This window comes from Littorina saxatilis, linkage group LG10, assembly GCF_037325665.1.
Source record: "Littorina saxatilis isolate snail1 linkage group LG10, US_GU_Lsax_2.0, whole genome shotgun sequence".
Taxonomy (NCBI): domain Eukaryota; kingdom Metazoa; phylum Mollusca; class Gastropoda; order Littorinimorpha; family Littorinidae; genus Littorina; species Littorina saxatilis.
In genome coordinates this window covers 27769054-27792065 of record NC_090254.1, presented here as the reverse complement: position 1 = coordinate 27792065, position 23012 = coordinate 27769054, and the positions used below count along the sequence as shown (strand labels likewise).

At 43.2% G+C, this 23012-nt stretch overlaps 1 protein-coding gene across 1 annotated transcript; it reads left to right on the top strand.

The window, feature by feature from the left end:
- The first annotated feature begins 7956 nt into the window (after positions 1–7956).
- LOC138978539 (interferon regulatory factor 4-like) lies at positions 7957–22653 on the top strand. Its single transcript, XM_070351284.1, has 11 exons — positions 7957–8574; positions 11590–11788; positions 12292–12478; positions 13015–13145; positions 14888–14957; positions 15523–15681; positions 16083–16199; positions 16540–16667; positions 18796–18962; positions 19774–20038; positions 20766–22653. The coding sequence occupies exons 1-11, from the start codon at positions 8528–8530 to the stop codon at positions 20814–20816; spliced, it is 1521 nt and encodes a 506-aa protein (XP_070207385.1). The 5' UTR covers positions 7957–8527; the 3' UTR covers positions 20817–22653.
- Positions 22654–23012: the final 359 nt, after the last annotated feature.

Here is a 23012-nt window from a genome sequence, read left to right as displayed (position 1 = left end):
GTCGAGAGTGTGTGTGATCCAACGCAAAGCGCTGTTGCTAGTGAAGCCTATACAGGCGAGAAAAGAGAGAGAGAGAGAGAGAGAGAGATGGAAAGGGATATTCGTGATATGTGTTCACTGATTCTAAACGAAGACGGCAGTGTCCCAATTTGACAGAAATGAACGAACAAGATTTTTTTTTAAGTGTTAAAAAAACACCCACCCGCACGTGCTTTTCAAAGGTATGTGTATGCAGAATGGGATGAGGTGCCTGCGTTTTTATTTTATTTTATTTTTGATGTGGGACGTGCGTGCGTATGTTCATTCACGGCTTGGCCAGACAGACCGACAGAGAGATGCCAGAATAAGGGGAAGGAGATGAGACACGGAGTCGTGCTCGTGCGTGCGTGTGTGTATGCGTGCGCGCGCGCGCGCGTGTATGTGTGTGTCCGTGTGTGTGTGTGATATGTGTGTTTGTGTGTGTGTTTATGTGCGTGTTTGTGTGTGTGTGGGTGTGTGTGTGTGTGTTGGCGCACGCGCGCGGATGTGTGTGTGTGTGTCTGTCTGTCTGTCTGTATCTGTGTGTGTATGTTTGTACTGCCTCGCGTACGTTCGTACGTGCGCGTGCATGCATGCGAGCCCGACTCAATATTCACTTTCAAAATTGTCACCACTCAATAATAAATCTTCGTAAAGTTGGCGATACACCCTTCCACGCCACCCCCAACCCCAACCCCCGGAGGGCAATTATTAAAACTCTCTTAAATGATTAAAGATATCCGCGAACAGACATGCAGGCTACTTCAAGGAGTCTCTATGGGTAAGATCATTGTGCTGATTACATACATATATATATATAGGTTACACACTCCGAGTTCTAAATATCGTGTATATTTTCCCTAGGGTCGATTTTCAGGGAAAATATGCACGATATTTAGGACGAGGTGTGTAAGCTTTTTATCCCATTAAAAAACACCACTTTTTGACACAAACTCTTTAGATTAGAGTAGTCCCTCTCTGGGCGAGGGCTGGTTGAAAAGAAGCTTGTTTATATTGCTTATGCCACAACCCTCGTAAAATAAAATGTGATTTGATTTGATTTGATTTGATCTCTCTCTATCTCTCTCTCTCTCTCTCTCTCTCTCTCTCTCTCTCTCTCTCTCTATATATATATATCTCTCTCTCTCCCCCCCTCTCTATCTCTCTCTCCCTCTCTCTCTCTCGCTCTCTCCCCCCTCTCTCTCTCTCTCTTTCTCCCTCTCTCTCTCTCTCTTTCTCCCTCTCTCTTTCTCTCTCTTCCTCCCCCTCTCTCTCTCTCTAACACAATAAGAATAGTATATGAAACTATAACCTTCTTACTATCTATATTATGTGCGTCTGTATTAATTTTAGTGTTTAAATATAAGGGACAGGTTGTAAGATCAGGCTTTGCCTAAAACCTCTATCCTTTGGTAATAAAGTTCAGTTTCAGTTTCAATTTCAGTTTCTCTCTTCTTCTTTTTTGTTTACATACTTGTTTAAAATTTTTTGTGAGGAAGCGTATTAATAATAGGTGTTTCATAAATCTTTTTCTTAATAAAATGGCTGTCGCTGAATTTACACGGGTACGTCCGAGTTTGCACGACATCTACCTTACCTCATCATACATTTTCTTTGTATATGTATTCTGTTGGCAGAAATAATTATTTGGTGACAATCAACATAAACTTCACACATATTTTGATCATCGTAAAGAAAAGAGTCCCCCAAGAACAAGCGATCATCAAAAAGTAAAAGAAGCCAAGGTTCATTGAACTGAGCATGAGTTGCTAAAAACCGTAACAAGCACACTTTGTTTGACAATGCATTAGAAATGAATTTAATTAATAGCTTACCCTTTTTCTGCAGATGCCCAAAATGATATTCACAAATAGGCTCGATGAAATCCAGTAGTCGTAATCTCCAATCTTGACGAATATGAAGACACTGTTCAATTCCTCGATGAAATGTGTGAACCACTAACTGAGCTTTCGCATCCTCGCAGTGGTGTGACCTATACTGGGTACATGAAGAGATGCGCCCATCTTATAAGTTTCCAAATAAAAAGTAACGGGTACGCACTCCTCCAATCAGTGCAACCAGACGACAAAATACAACACCACGCCCCCATCGCTAGACTCGCTTTTCAAAGGGGGGTAACCGATCCGTCTACTCACCGATGAAGAAGACCGGTCGGCTCCGCAACGGCGACAGGTCTGATGTAATCTTCTTCGCTTTATTGTCGTCTGATTGATTTTGTTTTTTAAGCGGCACAGAAGAAAACCGGTTAAGGCAGACAGAGCGTCGTGACGATCCGTCGGCGTCACGCTATATGTGCCTCCCACTGTCGCACACGCCCGGCTGAGGTGCTAAAGTAGAGATAATGTTTGTTTTAGATTTAACAGGGATTTAGTCAGTTGATTTATAATACAGTAATAACAGAAACAGCGATTGGGGAACGAATTCTGGCAAAGTGTTTTTATTTTTTTAAATTTTTTTTATTTGTATGTGATTGTTTGTTTTTCTAGTTTGTTAGGTTGCTTACTTGTTATTTTGTTTGTTTACTTTGTGGGGTTTACTTGTTTGTTTGTTTGTTTAGTTGTTTGTTTGTAGTTCTATGTAGTACGTTTGAAGTACATAAACGGATGGAATCGTTTACTGGTTTGGTGTTCGTTTGCATGGTTTCGGTGTGCGGTGTGTTCGTTGGTCAGCTGGCTGGTTGTCTTATTCTTAATGATTTGAAGCACCCCAGCGGTTTCCTTTTTTGTTAAGAATTTGGTTTACCAATGTTTACACTATAAAGAGCATAAGAATACATTTAAATTTCATTACAGCAATTTTGAACCACCTAAAACCCCACCACCGCCGTCCGACCATCCATGAAAATTTTGTTGTTAAATAAAAATTAAAAAGGAAATCAAATACAAAATAAATACAAAAAACCACTAAATAGCCAAAATTAAAGCCGGATGACACTATGCACGTGCTGTTTTACTTGACGTAGACAACCAACAGACACTGATACTGCAAAAAACATCTGAATTTTTTTCTCTCAAGGATTTTGGCTCAAGTGTTAATCGGAGCGTATCAGGCGGCAACAGAGGATTCTTCAGCCAGCTTTCAGTGCGCGTCAGATAATATTGACACTAAGATCCGCCATGTTGTTTTCACAACAGTCTGGACAGACACCACTAACCCGCTTGCTAGTAAGCCACCTAAAGTCAAGACCGTCGCCTCTGTTTACCCTAAGTTCTCAGCTGGAACAATTGTCTGATTTCGCCAATGTGGGATAAGCCGGACAAAATAGCAAATAGATATTTAGTAGCCGCTTCGCGTGGCGCCAGCTTAGCAGAGTTTATAGCGAATCAACACAGCATGTCCCGTGTGGGCCTATAGGTGCTAAGAAGACGTTAATTTCAATAAACGAAGCTTAGGGAAATGTATGCTCGAAGGCCTCGTGGAAGGTAGCCTTGCCCCCCCCCCCCCCCTCCTAGCAAAGAAGATAATTAGTGTTCAGAGTCTTGACTCATTTGTGTCATTGTGGGCAGATTAGGCCTTGTACCTGACCCCTCCCGTGCTGTTCACCGCTAAAATGTCTACGGGCGCGTAGTGGTGATGCGAGGAGATACATTTTTAGTTAGTATGTATGTATATCAGACAGTTCGTTCGTTACAGTCTTCTATTTAGTCTGGTTGGTAGGTAGGAAGGTGGGTAGGTCGGTCGGTAGGTAGGTTGGTAGATAAGTAGGTTTATAGATACGTAAGTGTGTAGACAGGTAGGTGTGTATAGGTAGGCAGGTGTATAGATAGGTATAGGAAAGTAGGTGGTAGGTAGGTAGGTAGCTAAGAAGCCAGGTACATGGGTAGGTCTGTAAATTAATAGGTATGAGGGTTTTGTAGGTAGGTAGCCCCTTCCCATTATCGTAAGACATACACTTTTTTTCTCGATCGGTGCTCTCGGGTACTCAAGTCGGTGATTACGGTAAACAAACCGACATGTTTGGTGCCGCTGGCTCTTATCTTTTTACATTTAGTCAAGTTATGACTAAATGTTTTAACATAGAGGGGGGAATCGAGACGAGGGTCGTGGTGTATGTGTGTGTGTGTGTGTGTGTGTGTGTGTGTGTGTCTGTGTGTGTGTCTGTCTGTGCGTGTGTGTGTGTAGAGCGATCTTTATGAAATTTGACATGAGAGTTCCTGGGAATGATATCCCCGGACATTTTTTCCTTTTTTCGATTAATACCTTTGATGACGTCATATCCGGCTTTTTGTAAAAGTTGAGGCGGCACTGTCACACCCTCATTTTTCAATCAAATTTTGGCAAAGCAATCTTCGACGAAGGCCGGAGTTTGGTATTGCATTTCAGCGTGGTGGCTTAAAAACTATTGAGTGCGTTTGGTCATTAAAAATCGGAAACTTGTAATTAAAATTATTTTTTATTAAACGACCCAAAAACAATTTCATCTTATTCTTCGTCATTTTCTGATTCCAAAAACATATAAATATGTTATATTTGGATTAAAAACAAGCTCTGAAAATTAAAAATATAAAAATTATGATCAAAATTAAATTTCCGAAATCGATTTAAAGACAATTTCGTCTTATTCCTTGTCGGTTCCTGATTCCAAAAACATATAGATATGATATGTTTGGATTAAAAACACGCTCAGAAAGTTAAAACGAAGAGAGGTACAGAAAAGCGTGCTATGCAGCACAGAGAAACCACAACAGCGCTGAACAGGCTCGTCACTTTCACTCCGTTTTGCACAAGCGGCGGACTACGGTCATTGTGACAAAATGCAGTGCGTTCAGTTTCATTCTGTGAGTTCGACTGAGCTTGACTAAATGTTGTATTTTCGCCTTACGCGACTTGTTTTCTTCTATTTTAGGCTACATAAAGAAATAATTCGGGAAAAGAAACATTCGTTTTAAAACGCATTCCCAGATTCATGACGATGTTAGCAAAAATTAAGAAAGGTAAGTTGTTGGATTTTTTTTATAGACAAAACAATACGTTGCAGTCACAATTTCAATAAATTAATTGATTCTGTGTGCATCCGGGCATTCAACGTACGTACAGCCTGATGTACAATGTGACTGTAACGTATCGTTTTGTCAATAACAAATGTTATTGTTAAAAAATAACTTTGTTTTTGGATTTATTCAATAACAAATGTTCCAACAACTTACCTTTCTTGTTTTTTGATTCTTAATTTTGGAACGTTGGCAGCTTTGTTTTTGAATTTACTGTTAGCAGAGATGCGAAGCGAGGCCGCTCGCGTGAACTCTTGGGGTACCGCGCTCGATTGTCAGCCATCATCCCGTACTACGTTGTTGTTCGCTTGCTCTCTGACACCGATTTGAAGTGCTTTTTTGTCATATTTCTTTGGATATATCTAGCTTCAGACGAGAGATATCAGTGGTAAGTAAACTTGATTCATATTCTGTAGCTTCAATAGTGTGCACACGAACGCATTTGAGAGGATTGGGTTCCCGAAGTGAGTCAAAAACACGGTTCCCTCGGTTCTTGCGGCCATTGTTCTAAGTCCATGCCTGTGGAGGCAATGTTTGGGAGCTAATATTTTCTTTTGTTCGCAACGTTACTTTCCCTTAACTGGCAAATGCATTACTGGTGTATACATTAATCTGTTTGTATAAATTTTGACGCGCTGTAATTAAATTTGATGCTTTTAAGTCTCACTCAAGTGGTTCTCGCACTTACACTGGCGTGTGGATAAAAAGTTTTTAGGGAGAAATGAGCGAAATTGCTTACTTTAGGATTCATCTTCTAATCACCAAATGATGCAATAATCTTCTTCTTGTGATTTTCTGTTTCTCTTGAGTGCAAATAATTAACAGTTTGCATGTTTTATTATCTATGATTTTCTATGAAACAGTTATAATTCTTTAAAAACACAACAATTGCCAGCTTGGCGCCAGTGGGAGGATTACTTGCCCCTGCCGTAGGCGAAGATAACGCGAGCGGGAAGACAGCGCTTCGCATCTCTTCTATCTATGTCTCTGCTGTTAGCAAAAACAATTGCCTCAGGTCACATGGTTGAATAATGACAATTTTATATAGGTACGCTGTTGGAAATCAGGCTGTACGTTTCATGCTCTGATGCACACATAATCAATTAGTTTTGCATCAAACACTTTTCTGATGACGCCATTCGTCTGATATCATGGAATGAGGCTCACTAATGGATTTGTAATCATTCGAGCAAAATCATCGCGTATTAATTAAATCGGGATGTTTAATAGTGGTTGGCCGGATGAGACGTTATCAACAGGCTTCGTTGGCATTAGCGTGTGTGAGTGTGAGTATGTGAGTGTGAGTGTGAGTGTGTCTCCGTTGTGTATGTGTGTGTGTGTGTGTGTGTGTGTGTGTGCCGTGTGTGTGTGCGTATGTGTGTGTGTGCGTGTGTATGTGTGTGTATGTGTGACGGTCTGTGTGTGTGTGTGTGTGTGTGTGTGTGTGTGTGTGTGTGTGTGTGTGTAAGCGTTCACGCGTGCGTGCGTGCGCGTTTGTGAACAGTCAAAAATGACTTTTTAAATATGTATTCCAATTTTATAAGCTTCTCAACAAATGATATGAGGTCAGGTTTCCAAACTAATACCTTGCATGTCCATTTTGGTATCTCATTCAGCCAAATAAGTATTCATTCACAGAGTGAAACACTGCAAGTGCTCACATAAGCTTACTGTACTAGTAATTCCAGCACAATACGTACATATTCCTCAGTAACATCATCAGAACCGTAATCATGAAAATAGCTTCACATAAGAGCACTACTTTAATTGTGTCTAAAGCCAATTCTGTACATTTCAATTCACCTTTTCTGCTGACGCAAAAGGCAAGGTAAAATGGTATTTCCGATAAAGTGCTGTGTGACTATAAGATTAGGCCTTAGCCGAATGAGGTGGCCTGGCTTCTTCCTACCTATTTTGACCTGGAAAATCTGACTTTATATATATACAGCACCTCATTTCACAACGGTACACCACTGGCCTTCACAAATATAACATGTGTCAGTGTCATTCTCTCTCTCTCTCTCTCTCTCTCTCTCTCTCTCTCTCTCTCTCTCTCTCTCTCTCTCTCTCTCTCTCTCTCTCTCTCTCTCTCAGTCTCTCTCTCTCAGGCTCTCTCTCTCTCCGTCAGGCTCTCTCTCTCTCAGGCTCTCTCTCTCTCTCTCAGGCTCTCTCTCTCTCTCAGGCTCTCTCTCTCTCTCAGGCTCTCTTTCTCTCAGTCTCTCTCTCTCAGTCTCTTTCTCTCTCTCTCTCTCAGGCTCTCTCTCTCTCTCTCAGGCTCTCTCTCTCAGGCTCTCTCTCTCTCAGGCTCTCTCTCTCTCTCTCTCAGGCTCTCTCTCTCTCACTGCTCTCTCTCTCTGTCTCAGGCTCTCTCTCTCTCTCAGGCTCTCTCTCTCTCCGTCTCTCAGGCTCTCTCTCTCTCTCTCTCTCTCAGGCTCTCTCTCTCTCTCTCTCTCTCTCAGGCGCTCTCTCTCTCTCTCTCAGGCTCTCTCTCTCTCTCTCTCTCTCAGGCTCTCTATCTTGCACACACACACACAAACATACTCACACACACACAACACACACATACTGAACCATACACACACACACACACACGCACACACACACACTGGCACACACACACACTGACACACACGCGAGTCAATCATTTAATTCTCATTCTGACTGACATAGGTGAAACCGAGGTAGTCCTGGCGCATCTAGCAGTCGTTCACCTACTTACCTATTCAACATATATATACAATACTGAATACAGATTTTGTAAAACGTCAGTTAATCTTAAAATACCAAAGCACATGTGGCAAAATAAATCGATAGCCGTCGACTGGCTTCACTCCTTTCTTTCAACACAACTGCTTTCGTTTTCGGCGAAACTGACAGCGCGTAGTTATTTTTACGCTATTGGGGAATCCCAGACCTGACGCTGTTTAGTGCTCGTTTTCTCGGCTGACTCGATTTGCAGTGCTATTTACGTTTCCTTAGTAAGGGCCAGTTCTCGGGTGGTTATAAAGGTGGTGTTTAGGGAGGAATTCACAGAGTGGAAGACGGTTTCTGTGAAAGTGGCTTTCTGCATTATATTATTTTCTTGACGGAAAACAGCCTATCGATTTGAAACCGAATCCGAACTACCAGCGAAATCCGAAATCTTGGGACGGTTGGAATTCTGTGCAAGCCCGTGTTGAATTTTGACTAGAATTGCTGAAAGGTTACGTATGTTGCTACTACTGACAACACCATTTACTACGCTGTGTACTTTGACATATAACTCACAGAACAGAAAGTAGTTTCGGAGTCCCAGCATATAACCACGTTTTGTCCCAAATAGACACTAGTTCTGGGGACAGAAACACCATTTTAGCAAAGCATAGTTTCGGAGGAAACAAACTAAACAGAAACTGTGTACTGACGGTATCCAGTTACACGTGAGAGCCGCTTTGTGTACCAACCAGGAGGCTTTGCGAGCCGCGTATTGAGTTACAATACCAGTGCAGCAACGAATCATGGCTGACCCCGCCATTTTGTCCCCTGGCTTCGAAAACACAGCAAGGTCAGTGAAGCCTACTACGCCATTTTTGTTTGAGGCTAAATCCCTTCGCAAGTCTGTTATGAAACTTAGCAGCTGGTAGTAAGTAGAAAAAGTAATACTGAATAGGGACAATCATATATATAAAGCCTATTGTCTCGCGGCCTTACAAAATGCTCTTTTTTTTTTTCATTTGAAAAAAAATCGGTCTGTTTTACACTATCTTCTTTCCGTGTCAGTTTCGTTTGCTCTGAACGTTAAAAATGTCACGGTACGCTTCTAACGGGAAAACAACGTAGCTGAGAGAAGGAATTGGGTCGTTGTGAGTGTGTGTGTGCCGTGTGTGTGTGTGTGTGTGTCAGTGTGTGTGTGCCGTGTGTGTGTGTGTGTGTGTCAGAGTGTGTGTGCCGTGTGTGTGTGTACGTACGTGTGTGTGTGTTTGTGTGTGTGCGTGTGTGTGTGCATGCATGTGTGTAGTGTGCGCGTGTGTGTGTGTGTGTGTACCGAGGTGTGTGAATTTCTTCATAGGCGAAGACCCAGACAAACATTTTAAATGGTATTTGAGTTTGGAAGATTATTAAAATCTGTCTTTCAATGACCCGGGGAGATGAACAAGAAAGTGGGTTTTTTAAACAATAATAAAACCATGACAATGAATACAGTATTGGTGCAAATTAATGTTAGTCGGTGCAAGCAAGTTGGCATCGCAGGTTCTAGGCTAATTGCCCCCCGGACAACCGCCCCCCGGACACTGCCCCCCGACAACTGCCCCCCGTGACAATTGCCCCCTATATAGGACAATTACCTCCCATTATTTTTTTGTGTGTTTTTATATTTAGTCAAGTTTTGACTAAATATTTTAACATCGAGGGGGAATCGAAACGAGGGTCGTGGTGTATGTGCGTGTGTCTGTCTGTCTGTCTGTCTGTCTGTGTGTGTGTGTAGAGCGATTCAGACTAAACTACTGGACCGATCTTTATGAAATTTGACATGAGAGTTCCTGGGTATGAAATCCCCGAACGTTTTTTTCATTTTTTTGATAAATGTCTTTGATGCCGTCATATCCGGCTTTTCGTGAAAGTTGAGGCGGCACTGTCACGCCCTCATTTTTCAACCAAATTGGTTGAAATTTTGGTTAAGTAATCTTCGACGAAGCCCGGACTTCGGTATTGCATTTCAGCTTGGTGGCTTAAAAATTAATTGATGACTTTGGTCATTAAAAATCTGAAAATTGTAAAAAAAAATAAAAATTTATAAAACGATCCAAATTTACGTTCATCTTATTTTCCATCATTTTCTGATTCCAAAAACATATAAATATGTTATATTCGGATTAAAAACAAGCTCTGAAAATTAAATATATAAAAATTATTATCAAAATTAAATTGTCGAAATCAATTTAAAAACACTTTCATCTTATTCCTTGTCGGTTCCTGGTTCCAAAAACATATAGATATGATATGTTTGGATTAAAAACACGCTCAGAAAGTTAAAACAAAGAGAGGTACAGAAAAGCGTGCTATCCTTCTTAACGCAACTACTACCCCGCTCTTCTTGTCAATTTCACTGCCTTTGCCATGAGCGGTGGACTGACGATGCTACGAGTATACGGTCTTGCTGAAAAATGGCATTGCGTTCAGTTTCATTCTGTGACTTCGACAGCTACTTGACTAAATATTGTATTTTCGCCTTACGCGACTTGTTTAATTATAAAGTTGTTTTTTTGTTTGTTTTTGTAGTTTGTTGTTGTTGTTATTGTTATTTTATGTTATTTTGCAGTATTGGGCGGTACGTTTGATATTTATATTACTCTGTACCTGAGTGATGCTTAGTGGTTTTCACACACACACGGGCGCGCCCGCATTCACACTCAAACAAACGCACATATGCGCGCAATCACACACATATGATACACAGAAGAAGAAGCTTCGCTTTTCCGTGTCGGAGAAAAACGCCGTTAGTTTGTTTGTTTGTTTGTTTGTTTGCTTAACGCCCAGCCGACCACGAAGGGCCATATCAGGGCGGTGCTGCTTTGACGTGACATACAACGCCGTTAGTTGCTATAGGCATTCTACGGGAACACTAGCAAACATTTCCCTGAAGAAATTCCCCCATCGGGGCTGACTGACTGAGTCAGATAACAGGTCGGCGTCAACGCATGATATTCCGGTTGAGTCAATCGAGTCAGTTTACTACCTGGAACAAAATATTAAACAGAAACTCTCTCTCCATTCGCCTCTCCCCTTCCACTCCACCCCCCCCCCCCGCCCCTCGGCCCCACCGCTATCCCACCCCTTCCCTCACAATCACCTGTCCCTCCCTATCTCTCCCTAGCTTTGCTGCTCCTTGCTTTTAGTTGTCTTTGCAAAATTACGTCAACAGTATTTTCACTAAGATTCAACATCAAAAGGATATTTCCTGTCTCTTTACCTCTCTGCTCCATTCTTTGAATGATGATGTTGAGTATTTCTTCTCGTGTGTATATATGTATGCATGCACTGTGTGTGTTTTGTTTCCTTTCCTTTGGTCGTAAGCAAACAAGTTGTTTGCTTGATGAATAGAACGCCGAAATGTCGGTATGGAAGAAACATTCTTCCTTGCGAAAACAATAATGTACACCATCTGGACACAGCAGAATGCAGGCACACCCTATAATTATAAGAAAGTGAAGATAGGGCAATCACAGGTGTGTCCTTCTGACACTGCACCCACGACAACCGCATACTTTCTCCAGGACTGCCCACTGCATAAGGATAAAAGACACAAAGTATGGCCTCCCATCCCCCCCCCCCTCCTCCTCCTCCTCCCACGCAGGGGAAGCTGTGTAGCGACCTGGCGGCTCTCAAGAGGACTGCAGCTTTCGTATGGGCCCCAGGAGCGGTCGTCTAAAGAAGCGAACGAGGAAGAAGAAGAAAAAAAAGAAGATGGCCACCTTCACAAATTCTTCTCGGCATAAGAGCATCCTTCGCTGGAACACGACATGCCCAATAAAAAACACAGCCTCATTTCCTGTACGATCTTTCTTTCTGTGTGTTACAGCAAAGCGGATCCCGGTTCGCCCCCGAACGGCAGTGGCCGGCAGCGGCGACAATGCCTGAAGCCCTGGCTGATAGAGCAGATCAACAGCGGTCAGTGCCCAGGGGTCAGCTGGGTGGACGAGAAGCAAGGCATCTTCCGCATCCCATGGAAACACCGCGGCCGTTCTGATTGGATGGAGCAAAATGGACAGCTTTACAAGGTAAGGCGTTCTTCACATGGTCAAATTTGTGTTAATTCCGTATTAATGAAACGTGTCCCTAATTGGTCAATGGTGTCACAAATGACATTGAATCTGAAATTCATAACAGTCGAACTACGGCGCCGACTTTTGGTCAGCTCCTTGGCGAATTGAATGGTCAACGATCGTAATCTTTCTTCTTCTGTTTAACCAAAACAGTCAGGACAAATTCGTATGTGTTTATAGTTTTTCAAAAATAGTCAACATAAATGTGACCAAAGAAGAAATCTGCAGTTATTTTCTGGAACTGCCAGTAAAAATCAATGAAGCAACTAGTTTTCCAATAACAGCCAAAAGCAACGTACTTGACTGGAGAACCAATCCTATGCTGTTCTTTTCCCAATAACAGCCACTAAGAACTTCACCGAATGACGACCAATGGAATTTTGGTTTATTTTCCAAAACAACCAATAGATTCCTTGTTCGACCTGATAAACCAATCAAATGCTGTGGTACTTTTGCAGGCATGGGCCATTCACACAGGCCGTTTCACGGAAGGCGGCGGAGACAAGCCTGATTGGCCCAAATGGAAGGCTCAACTTCGATGTGCCTTGAACAAGATGAAGCCGGACATTGTCTGCCTTAAAGAGGAGAGTGCGACGGACGATGTGGACGATCCGTACCGTGTGTACACGTTCGTCAGAAGGCAAGGTAAGAAACATTTGGGAAGTTGAGTGTCTTTAACTGTTACGCCGGCTTGACAGTTGAATATTTTCAGATTGTTTTATATCTTTTTATCGTGTGTGTTTGTTGTGTTGTTGTTGTTGTTGTTGTTGTTGTTGTTGTTGTTGTTGTTGTTGTTGTTGTTTTGTTTGGTGGTTTTTTTTAACACTAGTGCACTCTAAACAAAAGTGTTCCACTCCTGAACACCCTTTCTGTAACCACTTCTGAACACCCTTTTAGTAGAACACTTTTGGAACACTTTTGGAACACATAAAGTGTTATGTACACAAAAAGTGTTCTAAAATTTAGAGTGTGTACTTGCAGATAGATCGACGGAGAAAGAGACAGAGACACAGAGAGACATGGAATAGACAGACAAGTGCGCACGCACTCGCACATATCATTTACAAGTGCTTATTTCAGACGTACAAACTACCCTTCTCACACTAACCTTCCCTTTTAAAAACAAATCTGTTTTACGCTTGAGAAAACACGGTTCACTGTTGTGGAATTCTCTACCACAGGCGTTGACTCAGCAAGTCCACCTCAGCAGCAGTACGCGCAAATGCCGCAGGCAGCGTACAGCGAAGATTCCAGCACCTGTGGCAGTCCCCCTCCCTTCTACCTGTCACCTCATCCTCCAAACGTGCTACAGGTACAATTACCATGTTGATTTGACTTTATTACACCCCCTTTGCTGGGTGTTTGTGGTAGTGTGTGTGTGTGTGTGTGTGTGTGTGTGTGTGTGTGTGTGTGTGTGTGTGTGTGTGTGTGTATATATGTGTGTCCCACGGTGCGTGTGTGTGTGTGTCCCACGGTGTGTGTGTGTGTGTGTGTGTCCCACGGTGTGTGTGTGTGTGTGTGTGTGTGTGTGTGTGTGTGTGTGTGTGTGTGTGTGTGTGTGTGTTTTGTGGTCCCTCTATACGCACTCAGATCTCTGATGTTTTGGAGCCGATTGAGCTGACATTTGGTGTGTAGCTTGGTACAGTGGACTGTATAGTAGGCAAAACACGAAAGGAAAGAAAACCTTCAACAAAAGATGGGATACGCCGAAGACACTTTGTACTATCTATTGTATAATGTATGCTTGAGTTATAGTGAATCTAAACTAAGTAAGATAATCCCACTGTTTGTAGGGGAAGGGCTCCTAATATGGAACTGCTCGTCAAGTTAATTGTGACGACCTCTTGTTCTGACAAACTAACGGCGCTAGAGCGCTCAAAACAAATTAATTCTCTGTATTCAACCTCTCTGGATAACTTGCACATGTCAAAGCAGTTGCAGAAACACAAACCTCAAAACGTTAGGATTGTTCTATTTTTTTTCACTTTTGGCAGCGTTCACTCTAAATTTGCCGTCTAAAACGGACTCGTTTCTGTCCACAGCCAAAGCTGTGATTACACAAAAATTGCTACATATGACAGTTAAGACCGTATTATTACATTTTAGAAGTGTTGACCCGAGTTTCTACTGCAAACAAAAATAAAAGCAAAATCTCAAAGTACGTGTGTGTTGCCTAATATGGACCACCTTCAACAAATCGAAGAAAATAAAAGTAAAGGTTAAACAGCTTTTTATTAGTTCATTCGTATACAACAAAAAGAAGTTTGAGTTTTTTTAAATTTTGAACAAGACTACTTATGAAGAAGACCAAAACACAACATCAACGGAAAACTAGAAACAACTGAAGAACTAGGATGCAACAAGGGGGAGGAGAAGAGAACAGCTAATCCGTACAACGCGAGCAGACGGCAGCGAAGTTTTCAGTTTGGGTGAATGGCATTTTTGCTTGTCTCGTCATGAAGCGAATTTTTCAACCTCAGTTATAAACGACTACATGAATGTTAGTGCCATGGGTTGTACATCAATACTTCAGAGGGGAAGTGGGGTATTTAGTGTGGAGTTACGAGATAAGAAAAGCCGAATGCGAAAATGTGTGTCAGTCAGCAACTGGCACACAAAAACGGCTGTTCCGTTTTACTCCCCTGTTTGTACTACATCTTTCGACTTTGGGCATTTTGTGGTGTTTAGGGACAGAAAATAATTGGTTTAGTCCTGTTTCATCGGGAAGTTAGCAGAAAAGGGTATGCTATCGACATTTGTAAAGCTAAAAAACATTCCCGTTTTCGAATTTCCAGTTGTCAGTGTATGCTGTTGTCGACTCAGTGAAACATAGTCGGGTACAGATGGTTAAACCGGAACCATGCGTCTTTGTTATTGCCAATATGCTTCTGGATATTGGCAAAAATGGCCGACTTCCGTAGCATTATGCTTTGATGATCGGAAGAGACCATCCAACCACAGCCCCCGAATTCCCCCACGTGTCCATCAGAATAGCTATAGATATGAAGGCATCCTTCACTTTTCAAATCTCTAAGTAGTCGGTTTTGGTTGCAGGCAAACATCCCAAGCGTTGTCACAGAAACCGACGGTGCCGCCGCGCCAGTTCAAGATCAAGTTTACGACGGTATGTTGCTGAACAAGTGTTTGCTTGTTTGTTTGTTTCCTTCGTTCTTTCTTTATTTCTGCCTTTCTGTTTTTCTTTCTTTCTTTCTTTCTTTCTTTTTTTCTTTCTTACTTTCTGTTGGCGTATTCTTCTTTTTTTAACTGTAAATCAACCGTACAGTTTTTGTGAGGGCATATACACCCCTTAGAAAAAGCCAAAACTTCATTCATTGCAGGCGTCCTTTCTTCGCAGGGACCTCCTGGTAAAGCAACACACAAAGCGGACAAAAGGTGTCCTTTGGTGTAGTTGTCCACACCGTCGCAGGGGCCTCCCATTACAAATGTACCTGTACAATTAACCGCTCTGTTGAGACCCTGCTTTCTCGGGATTTCTTATCCACGCCTCTGTCAATTTAGCTCCATTTCCAGACTCCCTCTCCCATGCTTGGAGGGGGCGGGGGCTTAGGCCGGGGGTTGTCTGCAGCAGTGCTGACGGGCAAGATCGCTTTGTTCTGTGTAAACTCTTTGTTTTTAGCTCCTGTGTGTTGCCACACCCCACAGTTGGTCATTTCTCTGTTTGTGGACAGATCCAGTGGTGAGCAGCCTTGGGTCATCCCTTGGACAACTGAAGACAGAGGACCTCGTGCAGGACAAGATCGAAATAAACTACTCTCAATATCTGACCGGCGGGAACTCTATGGAAAGCAACATGAGCCTGACCAGCCCCCCTCAGTCCATGGAGACAGGTGTGAAAACATTCCCTCGTCACTGGTTACAGTGTTGACAACCACGTGGACAACTGCTTTTGTATCATCAGTTGTAATAATTATGTCTGTTTGAATAAACACAAGAAAAAGATAAGCAAGAATTTAATTCGCTATGTAGCATGCACTCTTTGCACACACATTACACTGACAGTTAATCTACATAAAAAAGTCAATAAGGTTATTTATAAATATGTACGTGTCTCTATAGCTCTGTCAGCTTGCGTGCCTGCGTCAGCTTCTGTTTACGTTTGTCTGTCTTCTCTTTAAGCTTTATTCTGATATAGAAACCAAGAAACACACAGAGACGAGAATTAACGGATTGACGTGCGAACGCTGTGTCAATGTATGTATTTTAACATGTCTGCATTCGGTCTATGCAGATTCTTTGAAGGATTCTCTGAAAGACGCAGGGTACCACCAGCTGGCTCAGCTCGTCAGGTCCGAGTCGGAACTACACGTGAAAACGGTACCTGGCAGTGCTCAGCCGTTTATCAATCGTGAGTCCATCTGCCAGCCAAACTCTGTCTCTCCGTCTCTCTGTCTGTCTGTCTGTCTGTCTGTCTGTCTCTCTGACTCTTTCTCCTGCGACCCCCCCCCCCTCCCTGCCACACCTGCTCCACCGACCCTACCCCACGCATCCAGCGGCACATCATGCCCAGTCGAATCAGTGCTGTGTGTGTGTGTGTGTGTGTGTGTGTGTGTGTGTGTGTGGGTGTGTGGGTGTGTGTGTGTGTGTGTGTGTGATCTCTCTCTCTATCCTTCTGAAATAATGTTCCATCATTTCTCTCTCTCTCTATCTCATACATTTTAATGTTTTCTCTTTTTTGTGCTGTGCAGCTCACGAGATGGCGCTGATGATCAGGTGTCGCAAAGATCTCATTGCGCAACCGCAGACAGTGTGGAAACCTCAGGGCTGCAGAGTGTACCACGGAGACTCTATACCTCATTCCTTCTGGGTAAAAGAGGTGCGTAATTAGCACTTGCATTGGGTTCCTGAGAATGTTTTCATTTTCATTGTTTTGTTATCTGTACATGTTACACTGATGCCTTGTATAATTCAGGCTTAGAGTCCAACGTGCATGCGCAGCTGCTAGAAATCCAAAAACAGACTGCCAACGTTCCACATTTTTGAATAAAAAACCCAAAGGTTTGTTATTGAAACGTTTAATCAAATATGGAGAAAAAAACGTTCACTGATCCCAGCGGTATTTTAAGTGGACAGATATAGACAGATAAACACTTATAATACAGAAACTAAACTTATTTGACAAATTGTCCAGAAACTCGCTCAGCAGACGCAAGCGAGACCATAACATTATAAAAACATTGTCTTTGTTTTGTTATAAATTAAACGATCCAATAACATTCTTGTTTTGTTGTTGTTTTATTTGTGTATCCTACATGCTAGTACATACACTCTTCAAAAAAAGTTAAGGATCGGTTGAAAAAACGGATCTAATTATAAAAATTTGCCAAAAAATTAAACATCGACATAATAATTAAAATATTAATGTGTTTGAATTAACAAATGAACAATGAGTCTTGACCTAGAATTTTGTTTGGCAGGCAGAGTTATTTCCCTTTGTGGGACTTATCAAAAGCTTCTGCATTTTGGAAGAAAAAGGGTGTTTTTTTTATAGCCCCATGAAATTTGCGGAACGCATGCCAGGGCAAAAGGTTGTGATGCACGTGCTACAACAGGGTCCTGGCTATGAACATCGCTCACCAGCTTGTGTTTAAAGGTTGACACGCTGACACAATTATGCACAGTAGCAACATGCCCCCACGAAGAAAACTGAGCGATTTGGATAGAGGAAGGGCAATAGGATGGCTACAAGACGGTGTTGCTGCCAGGCAAGTGGCCCAGAGGCTTGCAGTGGCTCCCTCTGACATAATCAGACTAAAACAGAGATTCCACGCAACTGGAAGAGTGCAGGAGCGACAACGTTCTGGTCGGCCCAGAGTCACCACACAAAGAGAGGATCGCTTCATTCAGAGGCAGGCCATGCAACAAAGAATGGCTACGGCAAACAACATTAGGCAACGCCTACAAGCTACCGCCAACGCTGTTGTTAGTGGTCAGACGATCCGAAACCGCTTGCACAACTTTGGCTTGCGTGCAAGGCGTCCAGTCCGAGGAACAATCCTGACTGCTAATCACCGAGCAGCTCGCTGAGCCTGGTGCACTCAACATGTGAGGTGGCAACGTCAGCAGTGGGCTCAGGTGTTGTTTACAGATGAGTCCCGCTTTTGCTTGGAACCTGCTGATGGTCGCATCCGAGTGTGGAGGCGTCGCGGAGAGCGCTTCGCAGAAGGCGCTGTTCTTGAACGACAGCATTTGGGCGGAGGCTCTGTGATGGTCTGGGGAGGGATCAGCACACGTCTAAGGACACCTCTGTACCATGTAGTGGGCAACTTGACCGGTGTCCGCTACCAGAATGAGATCCTGCAACCCCTGGTCGTTCCAGCCCTCCAAGCAATCGGCCCTCGTGCGATTCTTCAGGATGACAACGCACCTCCCCATCGCTCTGCAGCTGTAAACACTTTCATCCAGCAGGCCAGGGTCAACAGGATGCTGTGGCCAGCCAACAGCCCGGACCTGAACCCCATAGAGCACATGTATGTGGGACGAGCTTTGTCGTCGGGTACAGCAACATCACCCTCCTCCTGCCAATCTGGGTCAACTGCTGCAATGGCTCCAGCAGGAGTGGAATGGAGTTCCCAGAGCATTCATGTACAACCTGATCCACTCCATGCGCCAACGATGTGTTGAATGCCTGGCACACAACGGAGGGCACTCGCGTTATTGACACTGATTCGCATTGTTGTGAATTCCATTTTTGAGGGTTGTCCCGTTTGACACACTCTAGCTAAATTGTCGCTGCCGCGTTCGATCTTTGCTTTGTTTGTCATTACTCCTTGGTTGTTTAATTATATATTGTAAAAAAAAAGGAGAAAAAAAGAATTCGGTCTTGTCTGTTTTGTGTGGCGTGCTTGTAAAAACGTGATCCTTAACATTTTTTGAAGAGTGAATGGTATATAATACTTATAAAGGACTAGGCAGTCGCCTTCACTTTCCTTGTCCGTTTTCAGCTGTTTGGTGACATCCAGGCAGAGCAGGTGTCCATCCCCGATGTGACTGGTCAGCTGGAACAGAGTCACAAGGACTCGCTGGACTACCTCAAGCTGCTCAAGGCCCTGCAGTTTGGCATCAGCATCTTCATCCACCAGAACGACATCTACATCCTGCGCAGATGCCAGTAAGTGATGTCGTTATAAACGATGTTCGGAAATAACTGTCGGGTTTGTATATGGATTGTGAAAGAGTGAATATCTTTGTTTTTAGTGCGACAAACAATCTACAGGTACTCCTTGTCCACGTGTGTCAGACACGCCCCTCACCAGTGACTGGCCTGTGTCCACGTGTGTCAGACACACCCCTCACCAGTGACTGGCCTGTGTCCACGTGTGTCAGACACGCCCCTCACCAGTGACTGGCCTGTGTCCACGTGTGTCAGACACGCCCCTCACCAGTGACTGGCCTGTGTCCACGTGTGTCAGACACACCCCTCACCAGTGACTGGCCTGTGTCCACGTGTGTCAGACACGCCCCTCACCAGTGACTGGCCTGTGTCCACGTGTGTCAGACACACCCTCACCAGTGACTGGCCTGTGTCCACGTGTGTCAGACACACCCTCACCAGTGACTGGCCTGGGGATTGTTTGCCTCACGAAAAGCAAGGGTATCAACTCGTTCACAACCCATGCAAATCCGACAGAGTTACTAAGTTTCCGGAATTCGTCTATTGTCTACAAAATTGCACATTAAAAACTTACTTGCTCTCGTCGCCTTTTTGGAAGCGTTCCCTGGGGAATTTTAACTGAGGAAGACCAAGTTTAGTGCATTGATTATACCGTGACTAGAGCGGTATTGCGCTCGGTGTGTTCTCGGCAAACCAAAACGATGTCTTTTGAATTGTTAACAGTCACATTAGATATTCAGATCAGTTTGAACTTTTGTTAGATTGGCCACCAGAAAGACACTCACTCTTTGCGACTCTGTCCACGCAGGGCCTGTATTTTCACCGCCCCAGCCAACAAGAAAGTGAAAGTGACCATGAAAGTGGAACGGAACGCACAGCCAGTCAAGGTCTTTGACTTCGACAACGACTTCCTGCCTGCCCTGCGCTTGTACAAGCAAGGTCAAGGCCCGCAGCCTTCACCCCTGGTCGTCATCGCCATTGGGCAACCTCTCCGCTTTGATGACGACCCATACGGAAGTCTGCTTCTCTCTGTGACGGTGTGCCACTCCCTGGCCAGTCTAATGCTCCAGGATGTATGTAATTAAAGAGATCATATATATATATATATGTTTTTAAAGGCCTTAAGATCGCTTTTTGTTTGTTTATCTATATCTGTTTGTCTGTGTGTTGGTTGGTGTCCGTTTTTGTTGATGATGATGATGAAGAAGATGATGAAGAAGAAGAAGATGATGATGACGACGACGACGACGACGATGACGATGATGATGATGATGAGGATACACCCGATGCATACATATGTGCATGCCCTTAAGGCCACGCAGAATACGGTATGCTGTGGCGTCAAGGGCCTCCTGGTGTATCCTGGGTATATTCTGTGGGGGCCTGTGGGCGTGAGCATGATCATGGGAAAATGGCCAATCAGAATCTGAATCTTTGCGAATATCACGGCATCTTACAAAGCGCATTTCGGCACTTTGGCAACATCCTTCCCAAATATCTATCCTCGGTACTGCAAAGCTCTGAAAAGCTCTTCAAACTACAAAAATACGAAAAGAATTCCTTTGAATACCAAGCCCCTTCTGTAAAAAAAATCTCTGCCCGCTGACATCCGCAGTTGCTCTTCTTGGATATCCCATGCTACGCCGTATTGCCCTATGGCTGCCCTGGAATACCTATCCTGTACGCCTTGTGCCTAGGGTAGAATTATGTATACAACAGGTGGATGATGATGCATCCGATGATGATGATGATAATTATGATGTGAAATGTCCACTCACTGCATATTCCATGTCATTTCAGAACGTACCTGATGAAAGCGTGGCTGTCACGCAAGCCAATCTGTCGTCCTAAGGTGCCACAGTCAGCCCTGCAAACCAACACTAACGACACTGCGATCGAAGAGCTTTCGCTTCAACAACCCATGCACACTGTTTATCCCAGGGGCAACACCTAAATTGTTTGTGTGTTTTCTACACAGCGAAACAGCCCATGCATACTGCTTATCTCAGGGGCAAAACCTAAATTGTGTGCACGGTGTGTTTTCTACACAGCTTCAACAGCCCATACACACGGCTTATCTCAGGGGCAAAGCCTAAATTGTGTGTGTGTTTTCTACACAGCTTCAACAGCCCATACACACGGCTTATCCCAGGGACAAAGCCGGAAATGTGTGTGTGTTTCCTACACAGCGAAACAGGCAGTCTTCTGACTGTTTTTTTACTGTCCTTGTTCACTACTCCCGCCATATGATGTCGTTTTCCTTTGCTATCATTTTTTAGTGTATTTTTTTATGAATCATGCGCGTTTTTCCTGTTCAGTTTATAAAATATGCTTTTGGGGGTGCAAGTTTTGTGCTAAACATACAGGCAGTGCTCATTAATAAAAATAGATCGCCATTCAAGACTCAAATACTAAAACATTTTAATACCCGTATAAAAACAAGAATAAATGCCTTCTTGTGCCAGGCGGTTTAAAAACAAAAACAGAAATCTAATTCACAAAAGTTCTGAATTGCACTATAAACATCAAGACTTTTTGAGAAATCACTCACTGAAACATACGCAGCACGCCCGCGTGTTTACACACACTCACACACACACAGAAAACACACACACACACACACACACACACACACTGACACACACACACACATACACAGAAAACACACACACACACACACACACACACACACACACACACACACACACACACACACACACACACACACTGTATAATTATACAGTAATACTGTCGTTTCAAATACTTTGCAACACATGTAACCCAAACAAAACATGTTTCCGTACCCCTTCTCTTATTAAAACACAGCTTCGGCCCTTGATGATTTTAAACAACCAAATTTCTTGTGTAACATTTTAAACTGGCTTCGCATGCGATTATTCACTGGCATAGTTAATACACTTTTAAGCTGTACATGTTAATTGTTTTTACTGTCGAGTTAAGGTACAGTATTAAACACAGTTTTAAAGAAATTTTTATGGGGGACATTTTGCCCAAAAGCCTCTTTTGATTGGATTACTCTCAACCCCCAGCTGTAAATGTTTTCAGGTATACAACATACAGTTCACTGTACCTTGGTATTATGTCAATTCTTTTTGCTTTTTAATCAGATATGATAAAAAATATGTCAATCTAGATCAGGCTTAGACTCGGAAAGATGCCGGCAACATGACTGATGAGCGACTCGGTGACGTATAGCGAGAGATGCGGTTCGTAGACCTGTGTAACGAGATTCTGTCGAAGTAATTCGATGTTAACCCTGCAGACATTTGTTTTGCCACAATTAAACCACATTAATTTTTGTTGTTAGCTGTTTGTTTCCATGTGGATGTGTTATGTGCAATTAAACGGGTACGGACACACGTTTTACACATGTGTTACATGAGTTGCAAAGTATTTGAAACGACGGTATTACTGTAAATACAGTGGTGTGTGTGTGTGTATGTTTGTGTGTGTGTGTGTGTGTGTGTGTGTGTGTGTGTGTGTGTGTGTGTGTGTGTGTGTGTGTGTGTGTGTACCATTTGGACCAGCCATGAGTGTTGGAACATTGTACGCGGGGTATCTTGACAGGCACGTTTTGGAAGAAATAATAATGAAAGTGACAGCAAAAGGTGTTTTTTTTCAAGCGAGGTGTCCGCAATCTGCATGAAAAAATATAGCTCTTCATTTATCTACAGCGCTCGATCTTTTCTCCTCGGTATTTTGTTTGTGTGTGTGTGTGTGTGTGTGTGTGTGTGTGTGTGTGTGTGTGTGTGTGTGTGTGTGTGTGTGTGTGTGTGTGTTTGTGTGGGTGGAAAACATTATTAGAGATGGGATGGTTCATAAGCAAAACTGAATGTCAACGAGGTTGTTAACTTAGAACCACTGGATGCAGCAGTCGAATTATTTACGGATATACTAATGACTGCTGCCAAGCACTGTATGCCTGTAAAAAAACAGTTGTGATGAATGAACGAGATGCCCCATGGATAACCGAGGGAATTAAAAAGTTGATAAGGAAAAAACAAATAATACGCAGTTTGGCTAAAC

Excerpts from the sequence above, each read along its gene's own strand:
- LOC138978539 (XM_070351284.1), top strand. The coding sequence starts at position 8,528 with ATGGCTGACCCCGCCATTTTGTCCCCTGGCTTCGAAAACACAGCAAG. Across the intron at positions 14,958-15,522 it reads TCAAGATCAAGTTTACGACG|ATCCAGTGGTGAGCAGCCTT; the intron begins GTATGTTGCTGA and ends GTTTGTGGACAG. Across the intron at positions 15,682-16,082 it reads CCCTCAGTCCATGGAGACAG|ATTCTTTGAAGGATTCTCTG; the intron begins GTGTGAAAACAT and ends CGGTCTATGCAG.